Source organism: Miscanthus floridulus, unplaced genomic scaffold (genome assembly GCF_019320115.1).
Source record: "Miscanthus floridulus cultivar M001 unplaced genomic scaffold, ASM1932011v1 fs_905_1_2, whole genome shotgun sequence".
In the NCBI taxonomy this organism is placed as follows: domain Eukaryota; kingdom Viridiplantae; phylum Streptophyta; class Magnoliopsida; order Poales; family Poaceae; genus Miscanthus; species Miscanthus floridulus.
The window spans coordinates 13,070-39,256 of record NW_027097432.1 but is presented as its reverse complement, the minus strand read 5'-3'; the positions used below and the strand labels follow the sequence as shown (position 1 = coordinate 39,256).

The following is a 26,187-nucleotide window of genomic DNA, read 5'->3' as shown; positions in this document are numbered from 1 at the left end:
CCGCGTTGATGGGGAGGTAGTGGTGGGTGAGGAACGATGACTGGACAGGCACTCGCATGCCTTGCCCAAGATGAAGGCGAGGACAGGGAGCTGCCCCCTTGCTCGCGTACCTACCTCTCTTTGCCATTGAGGTACTACACGCCGTTCAGCATTGGTTCGGAAGGATGGTCATAAGAGATGAGAGAGAAGGAAAGGTATATTTCTTTAATAAGAAAACGCACGGCTCACATGCGCTTGCGCCACGTCGGCCAAAACCATGTTTCGATGAGTTATGAACCTAAGTGACATACTTAAACAACATTAAGGTGCCAGAAGTATGATTTAAGAGTATGTGAACCTATGTGGCACCCCAAGACAAGTTCAAAGGCCTATGATGCATATTACTCCGGATTTATTGACTTCTTTTCTCCGACTGAGTGTTTTTTCATGAATTCATCTGCCTTCTTGCTATTGGGCTACCGGGACCTTTTTCACACATTCACCTCTTGATTAAAAAAGGAAGTTTGTTAAAAAAACAACTACACCTATTAGAAGGGATTTGCATCGATTCCTATACAAACAAGCTTACAAGTTACAAGCCACAAACCACACAACTAGAGCAACAAGAACACAGATATAACAAATAAACAATTTTATTTTGGAATGTGTAAGTGTTTACAAATGAAGAATTGTTTCGTATGAATACTCTATCGTGCTTAGGTCAATTCCCTTGAATTACAAGACAGCTATAGTCAATTCCCTTGAATTACATGACAGCTATACGACAACTTTTTACACCACTGTCCGGCAAGGCAGGGACTCCGAACATATCTGCTCTTTGAGCTGCCGACGCAGACCCTTGTATTACAAAAGCCCAGTATGTATGGCCTGTAACATACAAGGCATGAGGTGCTGCTCTAATTGTTAGGCACGATCTGCTGCTTTATTTCTGCCTATGCAAGTGTAACTGGTATTTATCAGTCGAACTCCAGAAGTTTCAGCGACACGAGTTGGTCCCTCAGAAGAACTTTTCATAGTCTTGAGGTTGCTGGTCCCAAACCTCCATAAAACCTGAAACCATAAAGAATAACATTTAACAAACAACGCACAAGGACCAAGGATCTTTGGACATGATGCATTTCCCCTTCTCTCTTTAGGAAAATTAAGAAATTAAATCACATATCTTATGTCTGTTTCAAATTTTCAACACATTCAGAGTAAAAAGGGGAAATGAAAGAATGCCAGCAAAGCCACACAGTTAACAAGAAATGACAATATAATAAAACCACATAATTGCATAAAGACAAAGCGAAGAAGCAGAAAAGTTACCTATGTCACCAAGAGAACTGTATATTGGATCATCCATCACAGTTATGCCCTGCAGGAACAATAACCAAAAAATGATTGAAGTACTCCATTACAGATGACAGAAATGAGGCAATATGTGATACGACTAGATGCCCTACCGGAGTTGTTGCGAAAGTTGTAGGGATGGAAGAGTGGAGAGCGAGGCTTAGGGAAGCGGCGGCGGGTTGGCGCCGTGGTGATCACAGCGCAAGGAGGAAGAGGAGGTGCGGTGCGGCTAGGGCTCCCAAGGGAAGCCGACAACAATTATGTTGCTTCTACTTAATTCGAATCTTAATTGTTTACAGAGTTTTTATCCTCTCTAGGATCCTATAATTAAGGAATAAATACCGTAAATAGCTAATAATAATAATATGGGCTCTTAGCCCCTATAGCCGGCGTCCTCCTCTAGCCACTAATGGGCCTGCGCCTATTATAGTAGACGCCGGTCATAACATCTCTCCCCGCCTGCGCAAACAGCTCGTCCTCGAGTTGAAAGTCGGGGTAGAGGCCTTTGAAGTCATCGAGGAGCTCCCAGGTGGCTTCGTCGCTAGGCAGTCTGCGCCATTGGATGAGGACGTGCCAAGCGCCCCGCCGGAGCTGAGCTCGGAGAGCGCGCTCAGGAGCAGGAAGGAGCCGACCATCCAGCAGCGGCGGTAGAGCAGCAGGCGCGGCCGGAGGATCCCCCTTGTGAGGCTTGAGCAAGCCCACATGGAAGACGTCATGCAGTCGAGTGCCGGCCGGAAGCTGCAGTCGGTAGGCAACCCTGCCAATGCGCTCCAGCACTTGGAATGGGCCAGCGTAGCGAGGGCCAAGCTTCCCTTTGGCCCAGGGCTCCAAAGACTGCTGGTCCGATGAAGCAGGCGCAGCCAAACCCAATCGCCCACAGCAAACTCTAGGTCGCGGTGGCCGGCGTCGTAGTACTTCTTAGACAGCTGCTGCGCCTGAAGGAGGCGCTGCCGGACCTCAGCCAACACCTCATCGCGGCTACGGAGTAAGGCGTCAGCCGTGTCAGTACGCGCTGACCCCGGCTTGTATGGTAGTATCGGCGGGGGCGGCCGGCCGTAGACCACTTCGAACGGGGTGGCACGCAGGGCGGTATGAAAGGTGTTGTAGCAATACTCCGCCCAAGGCAACCAGTCCACCCACGCCAGCGGCCGATCACCTGTAACACAACGTAAATACATCGCAATCACCTTGTTGACCACCTCCGACTGGTCGTTTGTCTGAGGGTGGAAGGCCGTGCTCATGCGCAAGGTGATGCCTGCCATCTTGAAGAGGTCACGCCACACGTGACCGGTGAACACGGGGTCCCTGTCGCTGACGATGGAAGAAGGGAAACCATGCAGTCGAACGATGCTGTCGAAGAAAGCACGGGCGACGGAGGCGACGGTGTAGGGGTGACCCAGGGCGATGAAATGCGCATACTTGGAGAAGCGGTCGACCACCGTGAAAATGACGGATTTGCCGCTGACCTTGGGCAGCCCCTCGATGAAGTCCATGGAGATATCCGCCCACACCTGAGACGGTACTTCGAGGGGCTCCAGCAGGCCGGCAGGCTGTAGCGACTCCGTCTTGTTCCGCTGGCACGTGCTGCACGCCCGCACCCAATCCTGGACAAGGGCGCGGTCTCCTGAAATGTAGAAGTCGACGCGTAGGCGGTACAGAGTCTTCTAGACTCCCTCATGGCCCGCCGAATGAGCCAAGAGGACTTGGTGGTGCAGGTCCTCATGGTCAGGGACAAAGATGCAGGACCCGTGGAGAAGGAGACCGTCGTCGAAGTGCCACGATGCCGGCAGCTCACCAGCCTGCAAGCGCTGGAGGAGCTGCTGGGTGTCCGCAACTGCTATTGTAGCCCGACGAATGTCATCAAAGAGGGCGAACGTCGGCCCGGAGAGGGCATGAGCAGCAGGAACAGGAGCTATACCCTCCTCCATGCCACGGCGGGACAGCGCATCCGCCACGATGTTCAGGCGGCCAGGGCGATACTCCACAGCAAAATCAAAGCCAAACAACTTGCTGATCCACTGGTGTTGAGGTTGTACAGCCTGAACCAGCCCAATCAGCTCGCGTTCGTAGGCGGCAAGCTTGAGATGGCGAGCAGCGAAGGGTCGGCTGAAGAAAGCGAGGGGTCCGGCGTCTTGGTGGAGAACAGTGCCGAACCCCGCACCTGACACGTCACAGTCCACCACGAACTGCTTGTCAAAGTCAGGCATTTGGAGGACGGGTCCCGTGGATAGGGCACCCTTGAGTGCCTGAAACGCTGCGTCCGCCTCGTCGTCCCAGGCGAATGCATCCTTCCGCAGGAGGCACGTCAGTGGCGCAGCGATGAGGCCGAAGTCGTGGATGAACTTCCTGTAGTAGCCGGCGAGGCCCAAGAAGCCCCGCAGCCCACGGGCAGAGCGAGGGGCCGGCCACGAGGCGACCGCAGCCACCTTGTCGGCGTCCATAGCGACGCCGCTTGCTGATATCACATGGCCAAGGTAGGTCACCGACGATGTCCCAAAAGAGCACTTGGAGCGCTTGAGGTGGAGCTGGTGCGCCCGAAGTGCTTGGAGGACGATGCTGAGGTGCTGCAGGTGTTCGGCCCAGGAGGGGCTATATATGAGTATGTCGTCGAAAAACACAAGGACGAACCTGCGCAAAAAGAGGCGGAGCACGTCGTTCATCAAAGCCTGGAAAGTCGCCGGTGCGTTGGAAAGGCCGAACGGCATGACCAGGAACTCAAAATGGCCATGGTGAGTGCGGAACACCGTCTTGGCGATGTCATCGGGGTGCATCCGCACTTGGTGGTAGCCCGAGCGCAAATCGAGCTTGGTGAAGAAGCGAGCCCCATGAAGCTCGTCGAGAAGCTCATCGACGAACGGAATCGGGAATTTGTCCTTGGACGTCTTGGCGTTGAGGGCCCGGTAGTCGATGCAAAAGCACCAGGAGTTGTCCGCCTTGCGCACCAGCAACACGAGGGCGGAGAACGGGGACGTGCTCGGCCGGATGACGCCTTGGGCGAGCATAGCAGCGCACTGACGCTCCAACTTGTCCTTCTGCAGCTGGGGGTAGCGATAGGGGCGAACGGCGACCGGAGTTGTACCCGGCAGCAGGTGGATGCGGTGATCATACGGCCGCATCGGAGGGAGCCCCTATGGCTCGGTGAAGACCGGCTCAAACTGCTCCAGGAGCCGGTCTAGTAGTGGCTGGGCAGGGGCAGCGGCGATCGCCCGCGCAGCTGGTTCCCAGATGTCGTCGCGGGGGGACCCCAGGCCCTTCCACAAAATGCGTCGGGCGCCCCGTGTGAAAGCCATGCACAAATCCTCGAAATCCCAGAGGATAGGGCCCAGGGTACGTAGGAACTCGACGCCCAGAATAACCCAGGCTGATGCCATAGCAGCTGATGGTGAACTCCTCTGTACCAATGGCCAGGGCCACATCTCGGGTGACGCCTTCGCAAGGCACACGATCGCCGTTGGCCACCAGTACCCGCATGGTAGGGTGTGGTGCTGTAGAGAGCTGTAGGCGGCGCAGGAGATCAGCGTTGATGAAGTTGTGCGTCGAGCCAGAGTCGAGGAGCGCCACAAGCCAGTGGCCATGTACGGAGACTGGAAGGAGCATAGCATTCTCGATCCGGATGCCGGCAATGGCGTAGAGGGACACCTGAGGCTGGGTTGCAGGTTCCTGCCCCACTGCTGGTGCAGGCGCAGGCACAGCAGCCTCCTCCGGAAAAGCAGCCACAGCGGCCACCTCCGCTGGTATGTCATCGTCGAGGAAATCCGCCGCTTCGAGGTAGAATAGGCGCTGGCACACATGACCGTGCACATAGGGCTCATCACAATTGTAGCAGAGACCTTGGCGGCGACGCTCCAATTGCTCCGCTGGGGACAGGCGGCGGAAAGGACGAGCAGGGGCTGCAGCGCCCTCTGGTGCTTGAGTTGTGGTCGCCCCCGGGGCTGCTGGTACCGCTGCAGCAGGCCGCAACAGCGCTGAGATGCCCAGGCATTGAGGAGGCTAGGCGCCACGCTGAGGAGTGGCCATCGTTGTGGCAGCGGCGCGGCGCTCAAAGGCCCTGGCCAAATACATGGCCGTTTGGAGGTTCTGGGGCTCCCGCAGCTCCACGTCGACATTAATGTGCTCCGAAAGCCCGCCCACAAACAACTCTGCCTTCTGGGACGCAAAGAGGTTTCGAGCATGACAGAGCACCGCATTGAAGCATTCGGAGTAGTCCTATACCGTGGAGGTGAAGGGCAGGTGAGCAAGTTCGGATAGACGGGTCCCACGAACCGCCGGCCCAAATTGCAGATTTCACAGCTCCTTGAAACGATCCCACGTAGTCATGCCCTCGTCTTGCTCGAGGGCGTAGTACCATGTTTGGGCCGCACCGGTGAGATGGTACGACGCGAGCCAAGTGCGGTCCGAGGCCAAGGTACGCTACCCGTGGAAGAACTGGTCACAATGATTGAGCCAATTGAGGGGATCCTCGGCGCCATCGTAGGTGGGGAACTCCAACTTGTAGAAGCGCGGAGGGTGAGCGCCGTGGCTGACACCCGGAGCTGCTGGTTCTGGAGCAAAGGCCCCGGACGACGAGGCGCCGGGGTGGTGCTGCATGTTGCCGCCGTAGAGTAGAGGGCCATCAACGCCTCTATAGAAAACCCCCTCCGTGTAGGATGGCTGCTGTACCGCCCCACCGTAGTGGATCAGGGCGCCTGTGGTAGGGGCTGGGGCAGCCAACGTCGTGGTCGTCGGAAATGTTGCCATCGTATACACCGGCCCGACCGTCGGGGCTAGGGCATAAGATGGGATCGACGACGGGGAGGGCGGCATCTGCAGTAGATGGATGGGCACACCGGTTGCGCTAGACTGGGGCATCCCAGTAGGGAACACCGGCGGCAGGGAGGCCATGGCCGATTGCGGCGGCGGTGGCAGCGATGGTGGGCGCGGTGGGGAGGGCAGCGGCTGCTGCGAGCTGATGAGGTAGGACTGCATCGCGACCATGGAACGGGACAGCTCGTGGATGGCCGCGGTCATCTGCTCCATTGACATTGTAGAGGACGGAGCGGCCGCCGAAGCGGATGGCAGCAGTGGTGATTGGCGGCGGCGGCGGTGGGCTGGTGGAGGTGGAAAGAGGACCTGACATCTCTGATACCAGATTGATAGGACTAGATGCCCTACCGGAATTGCTGCAAAGGTTGTAGGGATGGAAGAGCGGAGGGCGAGGCTTAGGGAAGCGGCGGTGGGTTGGCGCCGTGGTGATCACAGCGCAAGGAGGAAGGGGAGGTGTGGCTAGGGCTCACAAGGGAAGCCGGCAACAATTATGTTGCTTCTGCTTAATTCGAATCTCAATTGTTTACGGAGTCTTTATCCTCTCTAGGATCCTATAACTAAGGAATAAATACCATAAATAGCTAATACTAATAATATGGGCTCTTAGCCCCTATAGCCAGCGTCCTCCTCTAGCCACTAATGGGCCTACGCCTATTATAGTAGACGCCGGTCATAACAATATGTGATTCTGAATTCTTTACCATAAGTCTACAATGTGATGGCTAAAAATAGCTGGAAACCTCACCTCTGAACTATTTAGGCCCATTCCATCTTGAAGTTCTGTTTGTATTGATTGGTAGCATGACATATCAGCACCGAGGTAATCTGAAATTGCAAGACTATAACCATCTTGGATACCATGTAGAGCATCGGTGTTCGCCGGAGGGTTCATCATGCCCTCCATGCTAGAATATACCATCTCACCTCTGATTGACAGCAGATTGTATTAGTACACAAATGAATCAGATTCAACATATGTGGCCAGATGCCACATGGGGTAAAAAAGCATGTCCAGTAAACATTGTAACAACAGTTAGCTAATGCATAGACTAACATGGCCAGAGATGGCTGATCCATATTACCAGTGCACCATGCAGAAATAACTGTGGCATGGACCAATAACAATAATTAGATTGAAAGACACCAATCCATCCTCAGCACTGCTATGACATAGTTTCTATAATCAAAATGCATGCTAGCCAGCAATCTGTAACAAGTCTGATTAATGTTCTTAAGGATAAAATTTGATTGCCACTACAGCCCAAAGCCCCAAATTAATTCATGTTCCAGTAACTATGAATGGGTTTCATGTTTATCTTGAATGAAAATAAATGTGAAAATGCATACCATGCTGTTGACTATTTGACATAATGGCAGATTTGCTTCGAATCAATCATGAACCAACTAGTAGCATGATAGCTGCCGACCTTGTTTGCCAACATCACATTTTTTTAGAAATAACTTGTAGCTACCACTCATAATTTTCTATAAAAAGATGGTCACTTAAAGGTAACTAGTCCAAGACAAGTTTCTCATAGTCATAGGTCTCTGATTCCCCGTATTTTATCAACCCATAATATCGGAAATGAAAACAAGACATTCTCTCTATGACTCTCTATGTATTCTTTCACCAGGATGAAACAGCAGAGAAGAATAACTCACTTTGATTTTGAAGTGTCACAAGCACCAGCTTCAATTGGTGAGTCATCTTCGATATCAATAACTTGAACTGCCTTATTTCCCAAAAGAAATGGGGCACATGTGTCAGTATTACTTGGATTGTTACCAAGAGCTGTTCCAAAGTCAACTTGTTGATTATTTTGTAGGTCCACTGAACATCCAGCAGTGGAGCTTTGGCCTAAACGGGGGTCACCTCGCATGTCAGCAACCTCTGGACTACCAACCAGGTTGAGATCACGTATTTTAAATGAGCTAGACTGGCCAAGCTTTTCCTCTTCCATTGTCACAGCATCTTCTGCTTTGATATTAGGTAATAACTCCGAATCAACTGTTTTCCCTTTATCAGGTGGATCGATCAACACTTCATCTTGTGGTGGTGTATCTAAATTGTAAATTTGTATTCCTTTCTCAACTTGCAAATTGAAGTTATTCTGACAAGAAGCAAATGTAGGAGACAGTTCATTCGTCTCCTTATTATCCTCAACTTCATAATGTCGAGGGATGTTCTTCTGTTCTTCCATTTCTTCAGTTTCACCTTGTGTTTCCTTTTCATGGAATGTCACTGATTCTGCCACTTGATTGCAGATAGTGCTTTGTTCAGCATGTTCTTGGTCTTGGCCAACCAGCTCATCTTTACTGTCTTCCTCGATGCTAGTTACGGAATTGGTGTTAGCTTCTCCATCCATTGCCATCTGGGACATTTCTTCAGCAGTAACTGGATTGACCTGTTCAGACACAGCAATTTCTCTTTGAGCTGGTCCAACATTCCTGTTTGCAAGCACTGATCGTGGTCTTGTTGGAACTCTTCGAAAACTACAATAGTTTAGCAAATTTCTAGTGTCATTAGGCAAATTGTTCTCCATAACAGAGACCTCTTCTGACGTTGTGTCATCGTCAGCCTTCTCATGCAAAGCACTGCCATCTTCAACCTTGTCATTCAGAACACCACTATCTTCAGGCCTCCCATCTGAGACCTTTTCACCTGAGGACACTGGCAAATGTTTTGTCTCTACCTCTTGAACACCATCAGAAGAATCATTGTTGCTATTATCCTCACCATTCAACGCTTGCTCGACTACGTCTGAATTAGACACCACACTATTCTCCTGCATTTTGTTTGCCTCATTTTCATCATCCACCCCTTGCGAAGCATCAACTTTCTGCTGGGCATTGCTGTTAGAACTAGCCTTTGACCCAGTATCCTCCAGCTCCGACTCCCCCATCGCCTCCACCTTCAATGATGGCCCCTCCTCAGCCACCCCCGACACGCTACTACCAACCTCGTCAATCCCACCACCGCTTCGGCGCTCCCTTTTGAACCCAGGAGCCCCATCATCATCCTCATCATCATAACTCTGGATATCAGAATATCGCCTGTTCCTTCCCCTATCCTTTGTCCAATCTGAATACTTATTGTCAGCCCCAAATTTCCTTTTCCCCCTTCCATTATAGTTACTACTGTTGCTGCTACTGTAGTCACCACCGTGGTTCCGCCGCGAGCGGGCGTTACGAATACCACGCTCATCATCCACCTGCCGCCGGCCATTCCTGCCGCCATAGTATGCTGGGGCTTCCTGTGTCACCGAAAGCGGCAGTGGAGGTGGAGGTGGAGGTGGAGGCGGCGGCGGCAGCTGGCCCCAGCCTCCAGCGACGACTGTGCCGCCGCGCTGCTGCAGGGAGCCCGGTGGGAGCACGCCCTTCGCCACCAGGTACTCGGCAGCGAGGCGGCCGGCCTCCATGAGCACCTCATACTTGTTCTGCGGCGGCAGAGGCAGCGCGGCCGCCGGGAGGGGAGGCGGCGGCGGCGGCGGCGGCGGCGGGTAGAACTGCTTCTGTCCGCGGCTGTAGGCGCCGCCGCCGCGTGCGAACGGCGGCATGCCGCTGCGGCTGCCGGCATGCTGGTACTGCATCCGTGGTGGTTGGTACCCGGATCGCGGCAGCGGCAAGCTCACGCTCTGCTGCTGCGCCCAATCCATTCCGGCGGTGGCGGAATCAGATGCGGCGAGAGCAAATCAAGCAAACAAAATCGGAGACGAGGAATGGATAAAAATAAACAGAGGGCGTGCGAATCGAACCCTAGGCGGGGCGAGGTCTCAGGAGTTGACTGCGGCGGCGGCGGCGGCGAGGGCGCCGGCGGTGACTATCGGAGCCGCGTCAAACGGAGTCAGGGTTGGCGTCCCAGAGTCATAAATTTCATTTCATTTTTTTGACAGAAAATGGAAGAAAGTTTGAGAGGGATTTGTGAGTAGTCAAGAAGTTTGTTTCCTTTTCGTTTTTCTGGTCGGTCGGCGCGGTTGGAGCGACAGGTGGGCACACGTGTTTTCTTATCGCCACAGTGGATGCGGTTGTTGGGAGACAGACAGGTGGGCCAGAGAACTGCTTTGGTCGGTTTGTCAGTAGAGAAATGGGTCATCTGTGTGCAGATTGTGATTGGAATCAGGGTTAGGTTGGACACGTTTAGAAGTGCCCAGTGTAGCATACAGTTTTTCAGTCAGGCTAATAACACGCGATCGTTAGATCTTACACGGAGCGTGCAGATAAACATCCAATCGTCACTGACTCCCCCGTTAGACCATCTTCACCGGTCCCAAATCCCCACCCTCAATACACTTTCCCCTCTTCCTTATCCTCTGCTACATATGTCCAGGATGAAAAGGAGCAGACGAGCGTTTCCGACGACGATTCTGCCGGCCCCTTCCCTCTCCGCGCGGCTAGTTCGGCGTAGGAGATAGAGGAGGACCGGGGAATCGGCGTGCGGCTGTACATAGGTTAGCTAGTTTCTTATCTAGACCTAGGTTATACTCGTCGTCGCTTCTCGGCGGTGGAGCTAGGGTTTGCCGGCGGGGTGTCATTCCTCGGCGGCTTGTTGTTCCTGGCGGCGTCGGCGAGGTGGAGGCGGCGACGACGCAGGGGAATAACTTCTCCCGGTCTTTTCCTCGCCCTGGGTGATGTCCTGCTCTGACGTCAACGGCGAGGTCGCGGAGATCTGCACAGGAGTCAACGATTGGCGCCCACTCCGTTCGGCATTTTGCCGAGGTGAGTTGGGTGTCGGCCTTTTGTTTCATGGATGGAGAGGAAGCTGTGGTTTTTGTGGCGATGTGGAGGATGGATCGAGCTCGATCTCCCCGTGGCGGCTGTCGTCGTCGATGGCAGGCTTGGATCCAAGACCGAGGGTGCTTGGGGCGTGGCCCCGGCCGATGTGCTTTCAGCGGTGCCTTATCTCGTTCTTAGGGACGAGTGTCTACTTTGATTCTTTGCAAAGCGTTCGTGCCATGGAGCTCTCTCGGATTTGGGGAAGATGGCGTCCGGTGTTGGCTTCCGGCGATGATCGGTGGCGACCGATGCAAGCGGCCATGGCGAACACAGGTCCAGGGATTTGTTTGTAATTTTTGTCTTCTCTAGGTCCTTGTGTGCAAAAAAGGTTTGGACAGCTGTCCTCAATATCCTACTGTGACGTACCTGTATTTCTACTGGTCTATGTACGTTTTCCTTAATATTAATGCAGGTATGTTTGATAAAAAAAAATCCCCACCCTCAATGAGAAAATATATGTAGCTTGGATAATTTGAGAGTTCCAGCAGATCGATTTGGACTTCCTATGCACCTTAAATTTTAATATAACCTTATATTTATCATAAGTTAAGGAGATAAAAAGTTTGAAAATTTTAAAAAAACTTTACTATTTTTATTAAAAAAAATCTGCATCTATATTAAAAGTAAATAGAGAATTGACACAAACACAGGTACGTACAACCAAAGATAAAATGTATATAACAAATTTATAATATTTTTCTAGTATTTATGGAACATATCTAGCATCTATAAAAGTCTTTAAACGTGGGACTCAGGATCCCGTTCATCCACAGTGAATCCACGCAGACCGTCCGATCGTATCTGCAGCAGCCGGATGCTCCCCACTATCCTTTCCACCGCCCCCCACGGACGTGAAACACCTAGAAAAATCCATTGCCTTTTGCTCCATCTCGTCACGGACTCTGCCTCGCGCAGCCGCACCCTCCAGCGGCGGCACCCCGTGCTCGCCCCCTCCCCCTCAAGTGACACCGCCGCGGTCTCTCCGTGTCCCTGCTGACCCGCGCTGCTGGCCGATTTTTTTGTTTTTTTTTGCTCTTTTTTAAAAGTTTTTTTTTATAAATATGTCTGAAGGTATGTTTTTAAAATATGGATCTTTAGCTCGGCGCCATCGTTAATGGTGCCGAGCTTATAAGTCTTGGCACCAAAGGGTTTGACGCCTAGATCGAGGCCACGTTGGCGGCGTGAACGCTGACCTGGCAGGCAGTACGGCGCTCTGGATCCTAGCGTCGAGCTTGGTGCCAAAGATCTTGACGCCGAGCCAGCCTTACAGGTGGGGTCGTGTAACACCCTCGGTGTTACATTGTACTGTTTTTGCTAAAATACTGAATGAGCGTCATACTTGTTTGTGGATGTGTGTAATATATGGTATAAAGTAATGTACATAACTTGAAACCTTCGTCGAAAACAAGAAACAAATGTTACGTTTCATGTCGCATAATATCGTTTAGTATTCTAAGTGAATTTTTATCGAACAAAAATGCTATAGAATGTTTATGTGAACTTTGATAAAGTTTGTAGTACGTACTTCGTAGGCGATGATGAAATATGTGCGGTCGAGGGCGGGGTTCGCTAGCTAGTATATCAAGTAGGTCGGAATTAGAATTCGACGCGAAACCGTCCGAAGTTTAAGTCATTTCGCGTAAGTTTGAAAATGGGTCGACGAAGTCACGTTTGACAATTTTTGTAGAGCGATCGGCTTAAGAAGTGGCGTGATGTTGTGGCTTAGGTCGATAGCTCTATGTACCCACTAAAGTATAGAAGAAGTGGTTTGGCGTTTGGACCTTCGGGTAGGATCTTTTCGATAGCTTTAAAAAACGTGCATGTCACCTATTTTGAATGAGAGCTAGTGCTGGCCACGGTCACCGTCGCTGCTCGGCCTGGTGCCGCTGCTAGCCCACACAGTGCGCGCCGACCACGCCCTCACTATCGCCCTGTGCAAGCGCATCACGCGCGTGGTCCTTGCGCCGTTGGCCACGGTCGCCCGCTTCCACGCGCTGGCGTGCAGTTCACACCGCCGCTGTTGACGCACCACGTCCGGGACGCCGCCCGCGCCCTGTCTTGCGCTGGCCGGACGCGCCGTCGGGTCCCGCGCTGCAGCTTGGGCGGACGTATCTGCCCGGTACTCACCACGCACGCAAGCGCACTGCGCCCGGGTCCTGGCAGCTCTGCCTCGCCGTCGCGTCGCACGGTACTCGGTCGCGCTACGCGCCGTCCATCGCCATGCCCGGCACTGCTCCCGTTGACTCACCGCGGCTGCATGCACGTGGGACGGCTGCCTACTTCGCCAGCTTGTCCATGTCCACTGCCACGCTACGCCACGACCTCCCCTACCCTGCCAGCCTCTGCGGCGACAGCGCCAAACCGACGTGCCTAACTTTCCCTGCTCCTCTGTCGCCGGGCCGCGCCATGACAGCACGCCACATCGGCCAAAGCAGTGAGCTTGCGTACGCCTTGGGATGGAGTGAGTACTCAGCCACACGCCGAAAGCATCCACTGCTGTTGCCGGCCGTTGCCAAGCCTTAATTGGACGGTTCCGCCGTCGTCGGTCGTTTTAAGACCCGCAACAGCGCCGGGAAATTCTTCTTACCCACGTCCACGCTGTCCAATTCCTTGACACTAAAGCTTCGCCCCGTTCCACTCTACCACGTGCGCGCCCTAGTTTGCACTGTTGAGGCCTACCCAGCGCTGCCACCGTAGTCGCGCCATCACCGCCATCGCAAAGCCCATCGGGTGCGCGTGGCCAGGTCCACTCGAGCAGCCTCCGATCAAGGCACCATGGCTGGTAAGCTCGGGGTGAGTCTCTATTGTCTATTCGTGAGTTGGTTCGTGCTGTCAATGTTGTGGCTCATGGGAACGCATCCGCCGTCGCAGGGGAAGGACCATCGCCGGGGAGGGAGCTCGGGATAGCACCCCTGTTCGCCATATCGCCTCCCATCGCTGCGCGTTGACGTCGAGGTGATCATCGGCTCCTTAGATAGGAAATGGAGGGTCAGGTGGGGCCAGCGTAGCCGCCCGGTGCCCGCGTCGTCGCGCCGATGCGTGCATGGGTGCCAGGGGATGTCACCGTGGCGAAGAAGAGAAAGGAGAGGGTGGTAGATGTAAAACTTATGACTCGGCGTAATAGTGCTCGGGTTAGTTGTGCGAATAGGGGAAATAGTGGGGGCTTCTTTGCTAATGCGCCAGATGCGCGTGGCTCCGCTGTGGGCCGCCTGCGTTGGGCTGCGTCGCGCGACGTAATGTGGGCCGCGTCGGTGGCTGCGTGCGCGCGCGGGCGAGAAGCCGGGTTGGGCTGAGCCAGTGCTAGCGTGGGCTATGAAATAGAAAGCAATTTCATCTTTCCAGTGAATTTGTTAATGCTTATTCAATTTAGTTTTCAAGCTGAACTTTGATAATTTGTAGTAAATCTTGTAAATGTCCAACAATAGTGAAACCAAGTTTGTTAGGTCCCAAACCCATCTCAACCCTGCAAACACCTTGTGCACATGTGTTAGCATATTTTCACAAATATTATCAAGGGTGTTAGCACTCCACTAGATCCTAAATGCATATGCAATGAGTTAGAGCATCTAGTGGCACTTTGATAACCGCATTCCGATACGAGTTTCACCCCTCTTAACAGTACGGCTATCAAACCTAAATGTGATCACACTCTCTAAGTGTTTTGATCACCAAAACAAAATAGCTCCTATAAGTTATACCTTTGCCTTGAGCTTTTTGTTTTTCTCTTTCTTCTCTTCAAGTTTAAGCCCTTGATCATCTCCATGCTATCACCATTGTCATGTTATGATCTTCATTTGCTTCTCTACTTGAAGTGTGCTACCTATCTCATGATCACTTGATGAACTAGGTTAGCACTTAGGGTTTCATCAATTCACCAAAACCAAACTAGAGCTTTCATCATCTCCGACCTTCGGCCGAGATAGGCTCTTGGGCGCGCACGACGAGCTCATGGCCAAGGGCTAGAATGGCAACTATGCCAAACTCATCTGCATGCAGGAGCAGGCACACGAGGTGGCGCTCGTCAACACCTGCCCCAGCAACGCCAGGCCCTCCAGCGCCTGCAACTCCGTCATCCTGCTGCTGGACGAGGCCACCAGCGCGCTCGACTCCGAGTTGGAGAAGCTCATGCGGAGCGCGCGACTCGGGGACGCGCGGTTGGCCAGCATGACCTCGCCGAGCTCGGCGGGACTGAGGCGGGCACTAGCGGCGTGGAAGCCCTCCTCCACCTGCGGGTACAGCTTGTGGTGCTTGAGTCTCAGGTAGTTGCTGGCCAGCGCCTTGAACGCCTCGAAGTCGCAGAGCGTGAACTGGTTGTGGACGTCCAGCTAGCCGGCGGTCATGGCGGCGCACGTGCAGCAGCAGCACCAGGCGCTCACCGCGCCCTCCGCCGGCGCCGTCGCCGCCGCCGCCCGTGCTGGTCACACGAGGCGAGCACCCAGGATGTTGCCGAGTTGAGCTGCTGGTGTTTCTGCTTGTGCACGGAGGAGGGGAGCCAACCACCTGAGCAGCTGCTGCTTTTCCTCCAGTGGTGGAGCCCGACGGCCTGGACGCGGCGCGCGAGCGCGTCATCGAGGTCCTGCCCTTCGCCCATGACCATCAGCTTGACGAGCTCGAGGTCGGCCGCGTCGAGCATGCACTTCATGCGCCGGATCCTGTGGTCGCGGTTGGCCACCGAGGACGCCGCGTTGATGGGGAGGTAGTGGTGGGTGAGGAACGATGACTGGACAGGCACTCGCATGCCTTGCCCAAGATGAAGGCGAGGACAGGGAGCTGCCCCCTTGCTCGCGTACCTACCTCTCTTTGCCATTGAGGTACTACACGCCGTTCAGCATTGGTTCGGAAGGATGGTCATAAGAGATGAGAGAGAAGGAAAGGTATATTTCTTTAATAAGAAAACGCACGGCTCACATGCGCTTGCGCCACGTCGGCCAAAACCATGTTTCGATGAGTTATGAACCTAAGTGACATACTTAAACAACATTAAGGTGCCAGAAGTATGATTTAAGAGTATGTGAACCTATGTGGCACCCCAAGACAAGTTCAAAGGCCTATGATGCATATTACTCCGGATTTATTGACTTCTTTTCTCCGACTGAGTGTTTTTTCATGAATTCATCTGCCTTCTTGCTATTGGGCTACCGGGACCTTTTTCACACATTCACCTCTTGATTAAAAAAGGAAGTTTGTTAAAAAAACAACTACACCTATTAGAAGGGATTTGCATCGATTCCTATACAAACAAGCTTACAAGTTACAAGCCACAAACCACACAACTAGAGCAACAAGAACACAGATATAACAAATAAACAATTTTATTTTGGAATGTGTAAGTGTTTACAAATGAAGAATTGTTTCGTATGAATACTCTATCGTGCTTAGGTCAATTCCCTTGAATTACAAGACAGCTATAGTCAATTCCCTTGAATTACATGACAGCTATACGACAACTTTTTACACCACTGTCCGGCAAGGCAGGGACTCCGAACATATCTGCTCTTTGAGCTGCCGACGCAGACCCTTGTATTACAAAAGCCCAGTATGTATGGCCTGTAACATACAAGGCATGAGGTGCTGCTCTAATTGTTAGGCACGATCTGCTGCTTTATTTCTGCCTATGCAAGTGTAACTGGTATTTATCAGTCGAACTCCAGAAGTTTCAGCGACACGAGTTGGTCCCTCAGAAGAACTTTTCATAGTCTTGAGGTTGCTGGTCCCAAACCTCCATAAAACCTGAAACCATAAAGAATAACATTTAACAAACAACGCACAAGGACCAAGGATCTTTGGACATGATGCATTTCCCCTTCTCTCTTTAGGAAAATTAAGAAATTAAATCACATATCTTATGTCTGTTTCAAATTTTCAACACATTCAGAGTAAAAAGGGGAAATGAAAGAATGCCAGCAAAGCCACACAGTTAACAAGAAATGACAATATAATAAAACCACATAATTGCATAAAGACAAAGCGAAGAAGCAGAAAAGTTACCTATGTCACCAAGAGAACTGTATATTGGATCATCCATCACAGTTATGCCCTGCAGGAACAATAACCAAAAAATGATTGAAGTACTCCATTACAGATGACAGAAATGAGGCAATATGTGATACGACTAGATGCCCTACCGGAGTTGTTGCGAAAGTTGTAGGGATGGAAGAGTGGAGAGCGAGGCTTAGGGAAGCGGCGGCGGGTTGGCGCCGTGGTGATCACAGCGCAAGGAGGAAGAGGAGGTGCGGTGCGGCTAGGGCTCCCAAGGGAAGCCGACAACAATTATGTTGCTTCTACTTAATTCGAATCTTAATTGTTTACAGAGTTTTTATCCTCTCTAGGATCCTATAATTAAGGAATAAATACCGTAAATAGCTAATAATAATAATATGGGCTCTTAGCCCCTATAGCCGGCGTCCTCCTCTAGCCACTAATGGGCCTGCGCCTATTATAGTAGACGCCGGTCATAACATCTCTCCCCGCCTGCGCAAACAGCTCGTCCTCGAGTTGAAAGTCGGGGTAGAGGCCTTTGAAGTCATCGAGGAGCTCCCAGGTGGCTTCGTCGCTAGGCAGTCTGCGCCATTGGATGAGGACGTGCCAAGCGCCCCGCCGGAGCTGAGCTCGGAGAGCGCGCTCAGGAGCAGGAAGGAGCCGACCATCCAGCAGCGGCGGTAGAGCAGCAGGCGCGGCCGGAGGATCCCCCTTGTGAGGCTTGAGCAAGCCCACATGGAAGACGTCATGCAGTCGAGTGCCGGCCGGAAGCTGCAGTCGGTAGGCAACCCTGCCAATGCGCTCCAGCACTTGGAATGGGCCAGCGTAGCGAGGGCCAAGCTTCCCTTTGGCCCAGGGCTCCAAAGACTGCTGGTCCGATGAAGCAGGCGCAGCCAAACCCAATCGCCCACAGCAAACTCTAGGTCGCGGTGGCCGGCGTCGTAGTACTTCTTAGACAGCTGCTGCGCCTGAAGGAGGCGCTGCCGGACCTCAGCCAACACCTCATCGCGGCTACGGAGTAAGGCGTCAGCCGTGTCAGTACGCGCTGACCCCGGCTTGTATGGTAGTATCGGCGGGGGCGGCCGGCCGTAGACCACTTCGAACGGGGTGGCACGCAGGGCGGTATGAAAGGTGTTGTAGCAATACTCCGCCCAAGGCAACCAGTCCACCCACGCCAGCGGCCGATCACCTGTAACACAACGTAAATACATCGCAATCACCTTGTTGACCACCTCCGACTGGTCGTTTGTCTGAGGGTGGAAGGCCGTGCTCATGCGCAAGGTGATGCCTGCCATCTTGAAGAGGTCACGCCACACGTGACCGGTGAACACGGGGTCCCTGTCGCTGACGATGGAAGAAGGGAAACCATGCAGTCGAACGATGCTGTCGAAGAAAGCACGGGCGACGGAGGCGACGGTGTAGGGGTGACCCAGGGCGATGAAATGCGCATACTTGGAGAAGCGGTCGACCACCGTGAAAATGACGGATTTGCCGCTGACCTTGGGCAGCCCCTCGATGAAGTCCATGGAGATATCCGCCCACACCTGAGACGGTACTTCGAGGGGCTCCAGCAGGCCGGCAGGCTGTAGCGACTCCGTCTTGTTCCGCTGGCACGTGCTGCACGCCCGCACCCAATCCTGGACAAGGGCGCGGTCTCCTGAAATGTAGAAGTCGACGCGTAGGCGGTACAGAGTCTTCTAGACTCCCTCATGGCCCGCCGAATGAGCCAAGAGGACTTGGTGGTGCAGGTCCTCATGGTCAGGGACAAAGATGCAGGACCCGTGGAGAAGGAGACCGTCGTCGAAGTGCCACGATGCCGGCAGCTCACCAGCCTGCAAGCGCTGGAGGAGCTGCTGGGTGTCCGCAACTGCTATTGTAGCCCGACGAATGTCATCAAAGAGGGCGAACGTCGGCCCGGAGAGGGCATGAGCAGCAGGAACAGGAGCTATACCCTCCTCCATGCCACGGCGGGACAGCGCATCCGCCACGATGTTCAGGCGGCCAGGGCGATACTCCACAGCAAAATCAAAGCCAAACAACTTGCTGATCCACTGGTGTTGAGGTTGTACAGCCTGAACCAGCCCAATCAGCTCGCGTTCGTAGGCGGCAAGCTTGAGATGGCGAGCAGCGAAGGGTCGGCTGAAGAAAGCGAGGGGTCCGGCGTCTTGGTGGAGAACAGTGCCGAACCCCGCACCTGACACGTCACAGTCCACCACGAACTGCTTGTCAAAGTCAGGCATTTGGAGGACGGGTCCCGTGGATAGGGCACCCTTGAGTGCCTGAAACGCTGCGTCCGCCTCGTCGTCCCAGGCGAATGCATCCTTCCGCAGGAGGCACGTCAGTGGCGCAGCGATGAGGCCGAAGTCGTGGATGAACTTCCTGTAGTAGCCGGCGAGGCCCAAGAAGCCCCGCAGCCCACGGGCAGAGCGAGGGGCCGGCCACGAGGCGACCGCAGCCACCTTGTCGGCGTCCATAGCGACGCCGCTTGCTGATATCACATGGCCAAGGTAGGTCACCGACGATGTCCCAAAAGAGCACTTGGAGCGCTTGAGGTGGAGCTGGTGCGCCCGAAGTGCTTGGAGGACGATGCTGAGGTGCTGCAGGTGTTCGGCCCAGGAGGGGCTATATATGAGTATGTCGTCGAAAAACACAAGGACGAACCTGCGCAAAAAGAGGCGGAGCACGTCGTTCATCAAAGCCTGGAAAGTCGCCGGTGCGTTGGAAAGGCCGAACGGCATGACCAGGAACTCAAAATGGCCATGGTGAGTGCGGAACACCGTCTTGGCGATGTCATCGGGGTGCATCCGCACTTGGTGGTAGCCCGAGCGCAAATCGAGCTTGGTGAAGAAGCGAGCCCCATGAAGCTCGTCGAGAAGCTCATCGACGAACGGAATCGGGAATTTGTCCTTGGACGTCTTGGCGTTGAGGGCCCGGTAGTCGATGCAAAAGCACCAGGAGTTGTCCGCCTTGCGCACCAGCAACACGAGGGCGGAGAACGGGGACGTGCTCGGCCGGATGACGCCTTGGGCGAGCATAGCAGCGCACTGACGCTCCAACTTGTCCTTCTGCAGCTGGGGGTAGCGATAGGGGCGAACGGCGACCGGAGTTGTACCCGGCAGCAGGTGGATGCGGTGATCATACGGCCGCATCGGAGGGAGCCCCTATGGCTCGGTGAAGACCGGCTCAAACTGCTCCAGGAGCCGGTCTAGTAGTGGCTGGGCAGGGGCAGCGGCGATCGCCCGCGCAGCTGGTTCCCAGATGTCGTCGCGGGGGGACCCCAGGCCCTTCCACAAAATGCGTCGGGCGCCCCGTGTGAAAGCCATGCACAAATCCTCGAAATCCCAGAGGATAGGGCCCAGGGTACGTAGGAACTCGACGCCCAGAATAACCCAGGCTGATGCCATAGCAGCTGATGGTGAACTCCTCTGTACCAATGGCCAGGGCCACATCTCGGGTGACGCCTTCGCAAGGCACACGATCGCCGTTGGCCACCAGTACCCGCATGGTAGGGTGTGGTGCTGTAGAGAGCTGTAGGCGGCGCAGGAGATCAGCGTTGATGAAGTTGTGCGTCGAGCCAGAGTCGAGGAGCGCCACAAGCCAGTGGCCATGTACGGAGACTGGAAGGAGCATAGCATTCTCGATCCGGATGCCGGCAATGGCGTAGAGGGACACCTGAGGCTGGGTTGCAGGTTCCTGCCCCACTGCTGGTGCAGGCGCAGGCACAGCAGCCTCCTCCGGAAAAGCAGCCACAGCGGCCACCTCCGCTGGTATGTCATCGTCGAGGAAATCCGCCGCTTCGAGGTAGAATAGGCGCTGGCACACATGACCGTGCACATAGGGCTCATCACAATTGTAGCAGAGACCTTGGCGGCGACGCTCCAATTGCTCCGCTGGGGACAGGCGGCGGAAAGGACGAGCAGGGGCTGCAGCGCCCTCTGGTGCTTGAGTTGTGGTCGCCCCCGGGGCTGCTGGTACCGCTGCAGCAGGCCGCAACAGCGCTGAGATGCCCAGGCATTGAGGAGGCTAGGCGCCACGCTGAGGAGTGGCCATCGTTGTGGCAGCGGCGCGGCGCTCAAAGGCCCTGGCCAAATACATGGCCGTTTGGAGGTTCTGGGGCTCCCGCAGCTCCACGTCGACATTAATGTGCTCCGAAAGCCCGCCCACAAACAACTCTGCCTTCTGGGACGCAAAGAGGTTTCGAGCATGACAGAGCACCGCATTGAAGCATTCGGAGTAGTCCTATACCGTGGAGGTGAAGGGCAGGTGAGCAAGTTCGGATAGACGGGTCCCACGAACCGCCGGCCCAAATTGCAGATTTCACAGCTCCTTGAAACGATCCCACGTAGTCATGCCCTCGTCTTGCTCGAGGGCGTAGTACCATGTTTGGGCCGCACCGGTGAGATGGTACGACGCGAGCCAAGTGCGGTCCGAGGCCAAGGTACGCTACCCGTGGAAGAACTGGTCACAATGATTGAGCCAATTGAGGGGATCCTCGGCGCCATCGTAGGTGGGGAACTCCAACTTGTAGAAGCGCGGAGGGTGAGCGCCGTGGCTGACACCCGGAGCTGCTGGTTCTGGAGCAAAGGCCCCGGACGACGAGGCGCCGGGGTGGTGCTGCATGTTGCCGCCGTAGAGTAGAGGGCCATCAACGCCTCTATAGAAAACCCCCTCCGTGTAGGATGGCTGCTGTACCGCCCCACCGTAGTGGATCAGGGCGCCTGTGGTAGGGGCTGGGGCAGCCAACGTCGTGGTCGTCGGAAATGTTGCCATCGTATACACCGGCCCGACCGTCGGGGCTAGGGCATAAGATGGGATCGACGACGGGGAGGGCGGCATCTGCAGTAGATGGATGGGCACACCGGTTGCGCTAGACTGGGGCATCCCAGTAGGGAACACCGGCGGCAGGGAGGCCATGGCCGATTGCGGCGGCGGTGGCAGCGATGGTGGGCGCGGTGGGGAGGGCAGCGGCTGCTGCGAGCTGATGAGGTAGGACTGCATCGCGACCATGGAACGGGACAGCTCGTGGATGGCCGCGGTCATCTGCTCCATTGACATTGTAGAGGACGGAGCGGCCGCCGAAGCGGATGGCAGCAGTGGTGATTGGCGGCGGCGGCGGTGGGCTGGTGGAGGTGGAAAGAGGACCTGACATCTCTGATACCAGATTGATAGGACTAGATGCCCTACCGGAATTGCTGCAAAGGTTGTAGGGATGGAAGAGCGGAGGGCGAGGCTTAGGGAAGCGGCGGTGGGTTGGCGCCGTGGTGATCACAGCGCAAGGAGGAAGGGGAGGTGTGGCTAGGGCTCACAAGGGAAGCCGGCAACAATTATGTTGCTTCTGCTTAATTCGAATCTCAATTGTTTACGGAGTCTTTATCCTCTCTAGGATCCTATAACTAAGGAATAAATACCATAAATAGCTAATACTAATAATATGGGCTCTTAGCCCCTATAGCCAGCGTCCTCCTCTAGCCACTAATGGGCCTACGCCTATTATAGTAGACGCCGGTCATAACAATATGTGATTCTGAATTCTTTACCATAAGTCTACAATGTGATGGCTAAAAATAGCTGGAAACCTCACCTCTGAACTATTTAGGCCCATTCCATCTTGAAGTTCTGTTTGTATTGATTGGTAGCATGACATATCAGCACCGAGGTAATCTGAAATTGCAAGACTATAACCATCTTGGATACCATGTAGAGCATCGGTGTTCGCCGGAGGGTTCATCATGCCCTCCATGCTAGAATATACCATCTCACCTCTGATTGACAGCAGATTGTATTAGTACACAAATGAATCAGATTCAACATATGTGGCCAGATGCCACATGGGGTAAAAAAGCATGTCCAGTAAACATTGTAACAACAGTTAGCTAATGCATAGACTAACATGGCCAGAGATGGCTGATCCATATTACCAGTGCACCATGCAGAAATAACTGTGGCATGGACCAATAACAATAATTAGATTGAAAGACACCAATCCATCCTCAGCACTGCTATGACATAGTTTCTATAATCAAAATGCATGCTAGCCAGCAATCTGTAACAAGTCTGATTAATGTTCTTAAGGATAAAATTTGATTGCCACTACAGCCCAAAGCCCCAAATTAATTCATGTTCCAGTAACTATGAATGGGTTTCATGTTTATCTTGAATGAAAATAAATGTGAAAATGCATACCATGCTGTTGACTATTTGACATAATGGCAGATTTGCTTCGAATCAATCATGAACCAACTAGTAGCATGATAGCTGCCGACCTTGTTTGCCAACATCACATTTTTTTAGAAATAACTTGTAGCTACCACTCATAATTTTCTATAAAAAGATGGTCACTTAAAGGTAACTAGTCCAAGACAAGTTTCTCATAGTCATAGGTCTCTGATTCCCCGTATTTTATCAACCCATAATATCGGAAATGAAAACAAGACATTCTCTCTATGACTCTCTATGTATTCTTTCACCAGGATGAAACAGCAGAGAAGAATAACTCACTTTGATTTTGAAGTGTCACAAGCACCAGCTTCAATTGGTGAGTCATCTTCGATATCAATAACTTGAACTGCCTTATTTCCCAAAAGAAATGGGGCACATGTGTCAGTATTACTTGGATTGTTACCAAGAGCTGTTCCAAAGTCAACTTGTTGATTATTTTGTAGGTCCACTGAACATCCAGCAGTGGAGCTTTGGCCTAAACGGGGGTCACCTCGCATGTCAGCAACCTCTGGACTACCAACCAGGTTGAGATCACGTATTTTAAATGAGCTAGACTGGCCAAGCTTTTCCTCTTCCATTGTCACAGCATCTTCTGCTTTGATATTAGGTAATAACTCCGAATCAACTGTTTTCCCTTTATCAGGTGGATCGATCAACACTTCATCTTGTGGTGGTGTATCTAAATTGTAAATTTGTATTCCTTTCTCAACTTGCAAATTGAAGTTATTCTGACAAGAAGCAAATGTAGGAGACAGTTCATTCGTCTCCTTATTATCCTCAACTTCATAATGTCGAGGGATGTTCTTCTGTTCTTCCATTTCTTCAGTTTCACCTTGTGTTTCCTTTTCATGGAATGTCACTGATTCTGCCACTTGATTGCAGATAGTGCTTTGTTCAGCATGTTCTTGGTCTTGGCCAACCAGCTCATCTTTACTGTCTTCCTCGATGCTAGTTACGGAATTGGTGTTAGCTTCTCCATCCATTGCCATCTGGGACATTTCTTCAGCAGTAACTGGATTGACCTGTTCAGACACAGCAATTTCTCTTTGAGCTGGTCCAACATTCCTGTTTGCAAGCACTGATCGTGGTCTTGTTGGAACTCTTCGAAAACTACAATAGTTTAGCAAATTTCTAGTGTCATTAGGCAAATTGTTCTCCATAACAGAGACCTCTTCTGACGTTGTGTCATCGTCAGCCTTCTCATGCAAAGCACTGCCATCTTCAACCTTGTCATTCAGAACACCACTATCTTCAGGCCTCCCATCTGAGACCTTTTCACCTGAGGACACTGGCAAATGTTTTGTCTCTACCTCTTGAACACCATCAGAAGAATCATTGTTGCTATTATCCTCACCATTCAACGCTTGCTCGACTACGTCTGAATTAGACACCACACTATTCTCCTGCATTTTGTTTGCCTCATTTTCATCATCCACCCCTTGCGAAGCATCAACTTTCTGCTGGGCATTGCTGTTAGAACTAGCCTTTGACCCAGTATCCTCCAGCTCCGACTCCCCCATCGCCTCCACCTTCAATGATGGCCCCTCCTCAGCCACCCCCGACACGCTACTACCAACCTCGTCAATCCCACCACCGCTTCGGCGCTCCCTTTTGAACCCAGGAGCCCCATCATCATCCTCATCATCATAACTCTGGATATCAGAATATCGCCTGTTCCTTCCCCTATCCTTTGTCCAATCTGAATACTTATTGTCAGCCCCAAATTTCCTTTTCCCCCTTCCATTATAGTTACTACTGTTGCTGCTACTGTAGTCACCACCGTGGTTCCGCCGCGAGCGGGCGTTACGAATACCACGCTCATCATCCACCTGCCGCCGGCCATTCCTGCCGCCATAGTATGCTGGGGCTTCCTGTGTCACCGAAAGCGGCAGTGGAGGTGGAGGTGGAGGTGGAGGCGGCGGCGGCAGCTGGCCCCAGCCTCCAGCGACGACTGTGCCGCCGCGCTGCTGCAGGGAGCCCGGTGGGAGCACGCCCTTCGCCACCAGGTACTCGGCAGCGAGGCGGCCGGCCTCCATGAGCACCTCATACTTGTTCTGCGGCGGCAGAGGCAGCGCGGCCGCCGGGAGGGGAGGCGGCGGCGGCGGCGGCGGCGGCGGGTAGAACTGCTTCTGTCCGCGGCTGTAGGCGCCGCCGCCGCGTGCGAACGGCGGCATGCCGCTGCGGCTGCCGGCATGCTGGTACTGCATCCGTGGTGGTTGGTACCCGGATCGCGGCAGCGGCAAGCTCACGCTCTGCTGCTGCGCCCAATCCATTCCGGCGGTGGCGGAATCAGATGCGGCGAGAGCAAATCAAGCAAACAAAATCGGAGACGAGGAATGGATAAAAATAAACAGAGGGCGTGCGAATCGAACCCTAGGCGGGGCGAGGTCTCAGGAGTTGACTGCGGCGGCGGCGGCGGCGAGGGCGCCGGCGGTGACTATCGGAGCCGCGTCAAACGGAGTCAGGGTTGGCGTCCCAGAGTCATAAATTTCATTTCATTTTTTTGACAGAAAATGGAAGAAAGTTTGAGAGGGATTTGTGAGTAGTCAAGAAGTTTGTTTCCTTTTCGTTTTTCTGGTCGGTCGGCGCGGTTGGAGCGACAGGTGGGCACACGTGTTTTCTTATCGCCACAGTGGATGCGGTTGTTGGGAGACAGACAGGTGGGCCAGAGAACTGCTTTGGTCGGTTTGTCAGTAGAGAAATGGGTCATCTGTGTGCAGATTGTGATTGGAATCAGGGTTAGGTTGGACACGTTTAGAAGTGCCCAGTGTAGCATACAGTTTTTCAGTCAGGCTAATAACACGCGATCGTTAGATCTTACACGGAGCGTGCAGATAAACATCCAATCGTCACTGACTCCCCCGTTAGACCATCTTCACCGGTCCCAAATCCCCACCCTCAATACACTTTCCCCTCTTCCTTATCCTCTGCTACATATGTCCAGGATGAAAAGGAGCAGACGAGCGTTTCCGACGACGATTCTGCCGGCCCCTTCCCTCTCCGCGCGGCTAGTTCGGCGTAGGAGATAGAGGAGGACCGGGGAATCGGCGTGCGGCTGTACATAGGTTAGCTAGTTTCTTA

The 26,187-nt window shown here is 53.3% G+C and overlaps 2 protein-coding genes across 6 annotated transcripts; both read right to left on the bottom strand.

Moving 5' to 3' along the window:
- Positions 1 to 622: 622 nt before the first annotated feature.
- On the bottom strand, positions 623 to 10,104 carry LOC136533507 (uncharacterized protein At4g26450-like). Of its 3 annotated transcripts, none has more exons than XM_066526054.1 (5): positions 9,891 to 10,104; positions 7,798 to 9,776; positions 6,881 to 7,061; positions 1,309 to 1,357; positions 623 to 1,050 (listed from the first exon to the last, which is right to left on the bottom strand). In XM_066526054.1, the coding sequence occupies exons 2-5, from the start codon at positions 9,723 to 9,725 to the stop codon at positions 998 to 1,000; spliced, it is 2,211 nt and encodes a 736-aa protein (XP_066382151.1). In that variant the 5' UTR covers positions 9,726 to 9,776; positions 9,891 to 10,104; the 3' UTR covers positions 623 to 997. The 3 variants fall into 3 exon arrangements, with proteins under 3 accessions (XP_066382151.1, XP_066382152.1, XP_066382150.1); XM_066526055.1 differs by having other exon boundaries at positions 7,798 to 9,773; XM_066526053.1 differs by having other exon boundaries at positions 7,798 to 10,104.
- A 6,102-nt stretch (positions 10,105 to 16,206) lies between these two features.
- Positions 16,207 to 25,692, bottom strand: LOC136533506 (uncharacterized protein At4g26450-like). 3 transcript variants are annotated; one of them, XM_066526050.1, is made up of 5 exons: positions 25,479 to 25,692; positions 23,386 to 25,364; positions 22,469 to 22,649; positions 16,897 to 16,945; positions 16,207 to 16,638 (listed from the first exon to the last, which is right to left on the bottom strand). In XM_066526050.1, the coding sequence occupies exons 2-5, from the start codon at positions 25,311 to 25,313 to the stop codon at positions 16,586 to 16,588; spliced, it is 2,211 nt and encodes a 736-aa protein (XP_066382147.1). In that variant the 5' UTR covers positions 25,314 to 25,364; positions 25,479 to 25,692; the 3' UTR covers positions 16,207 to 16,585. The 3 variants fall into 3 exon arrangements, with proteins under 3 accessions (XP_066382147.1, XP_066382148.1, XP_066382146.1); XM_066526051.1 differs by having other exon boundaries at positions 23,386 to 25,361; XM_066526049.1 differs by having other exon boundaries at positions 23,386 to 25,692.
- Between the last annotated feature and the right edge of the window lie 495 nt (positions 25,693 to 26,187).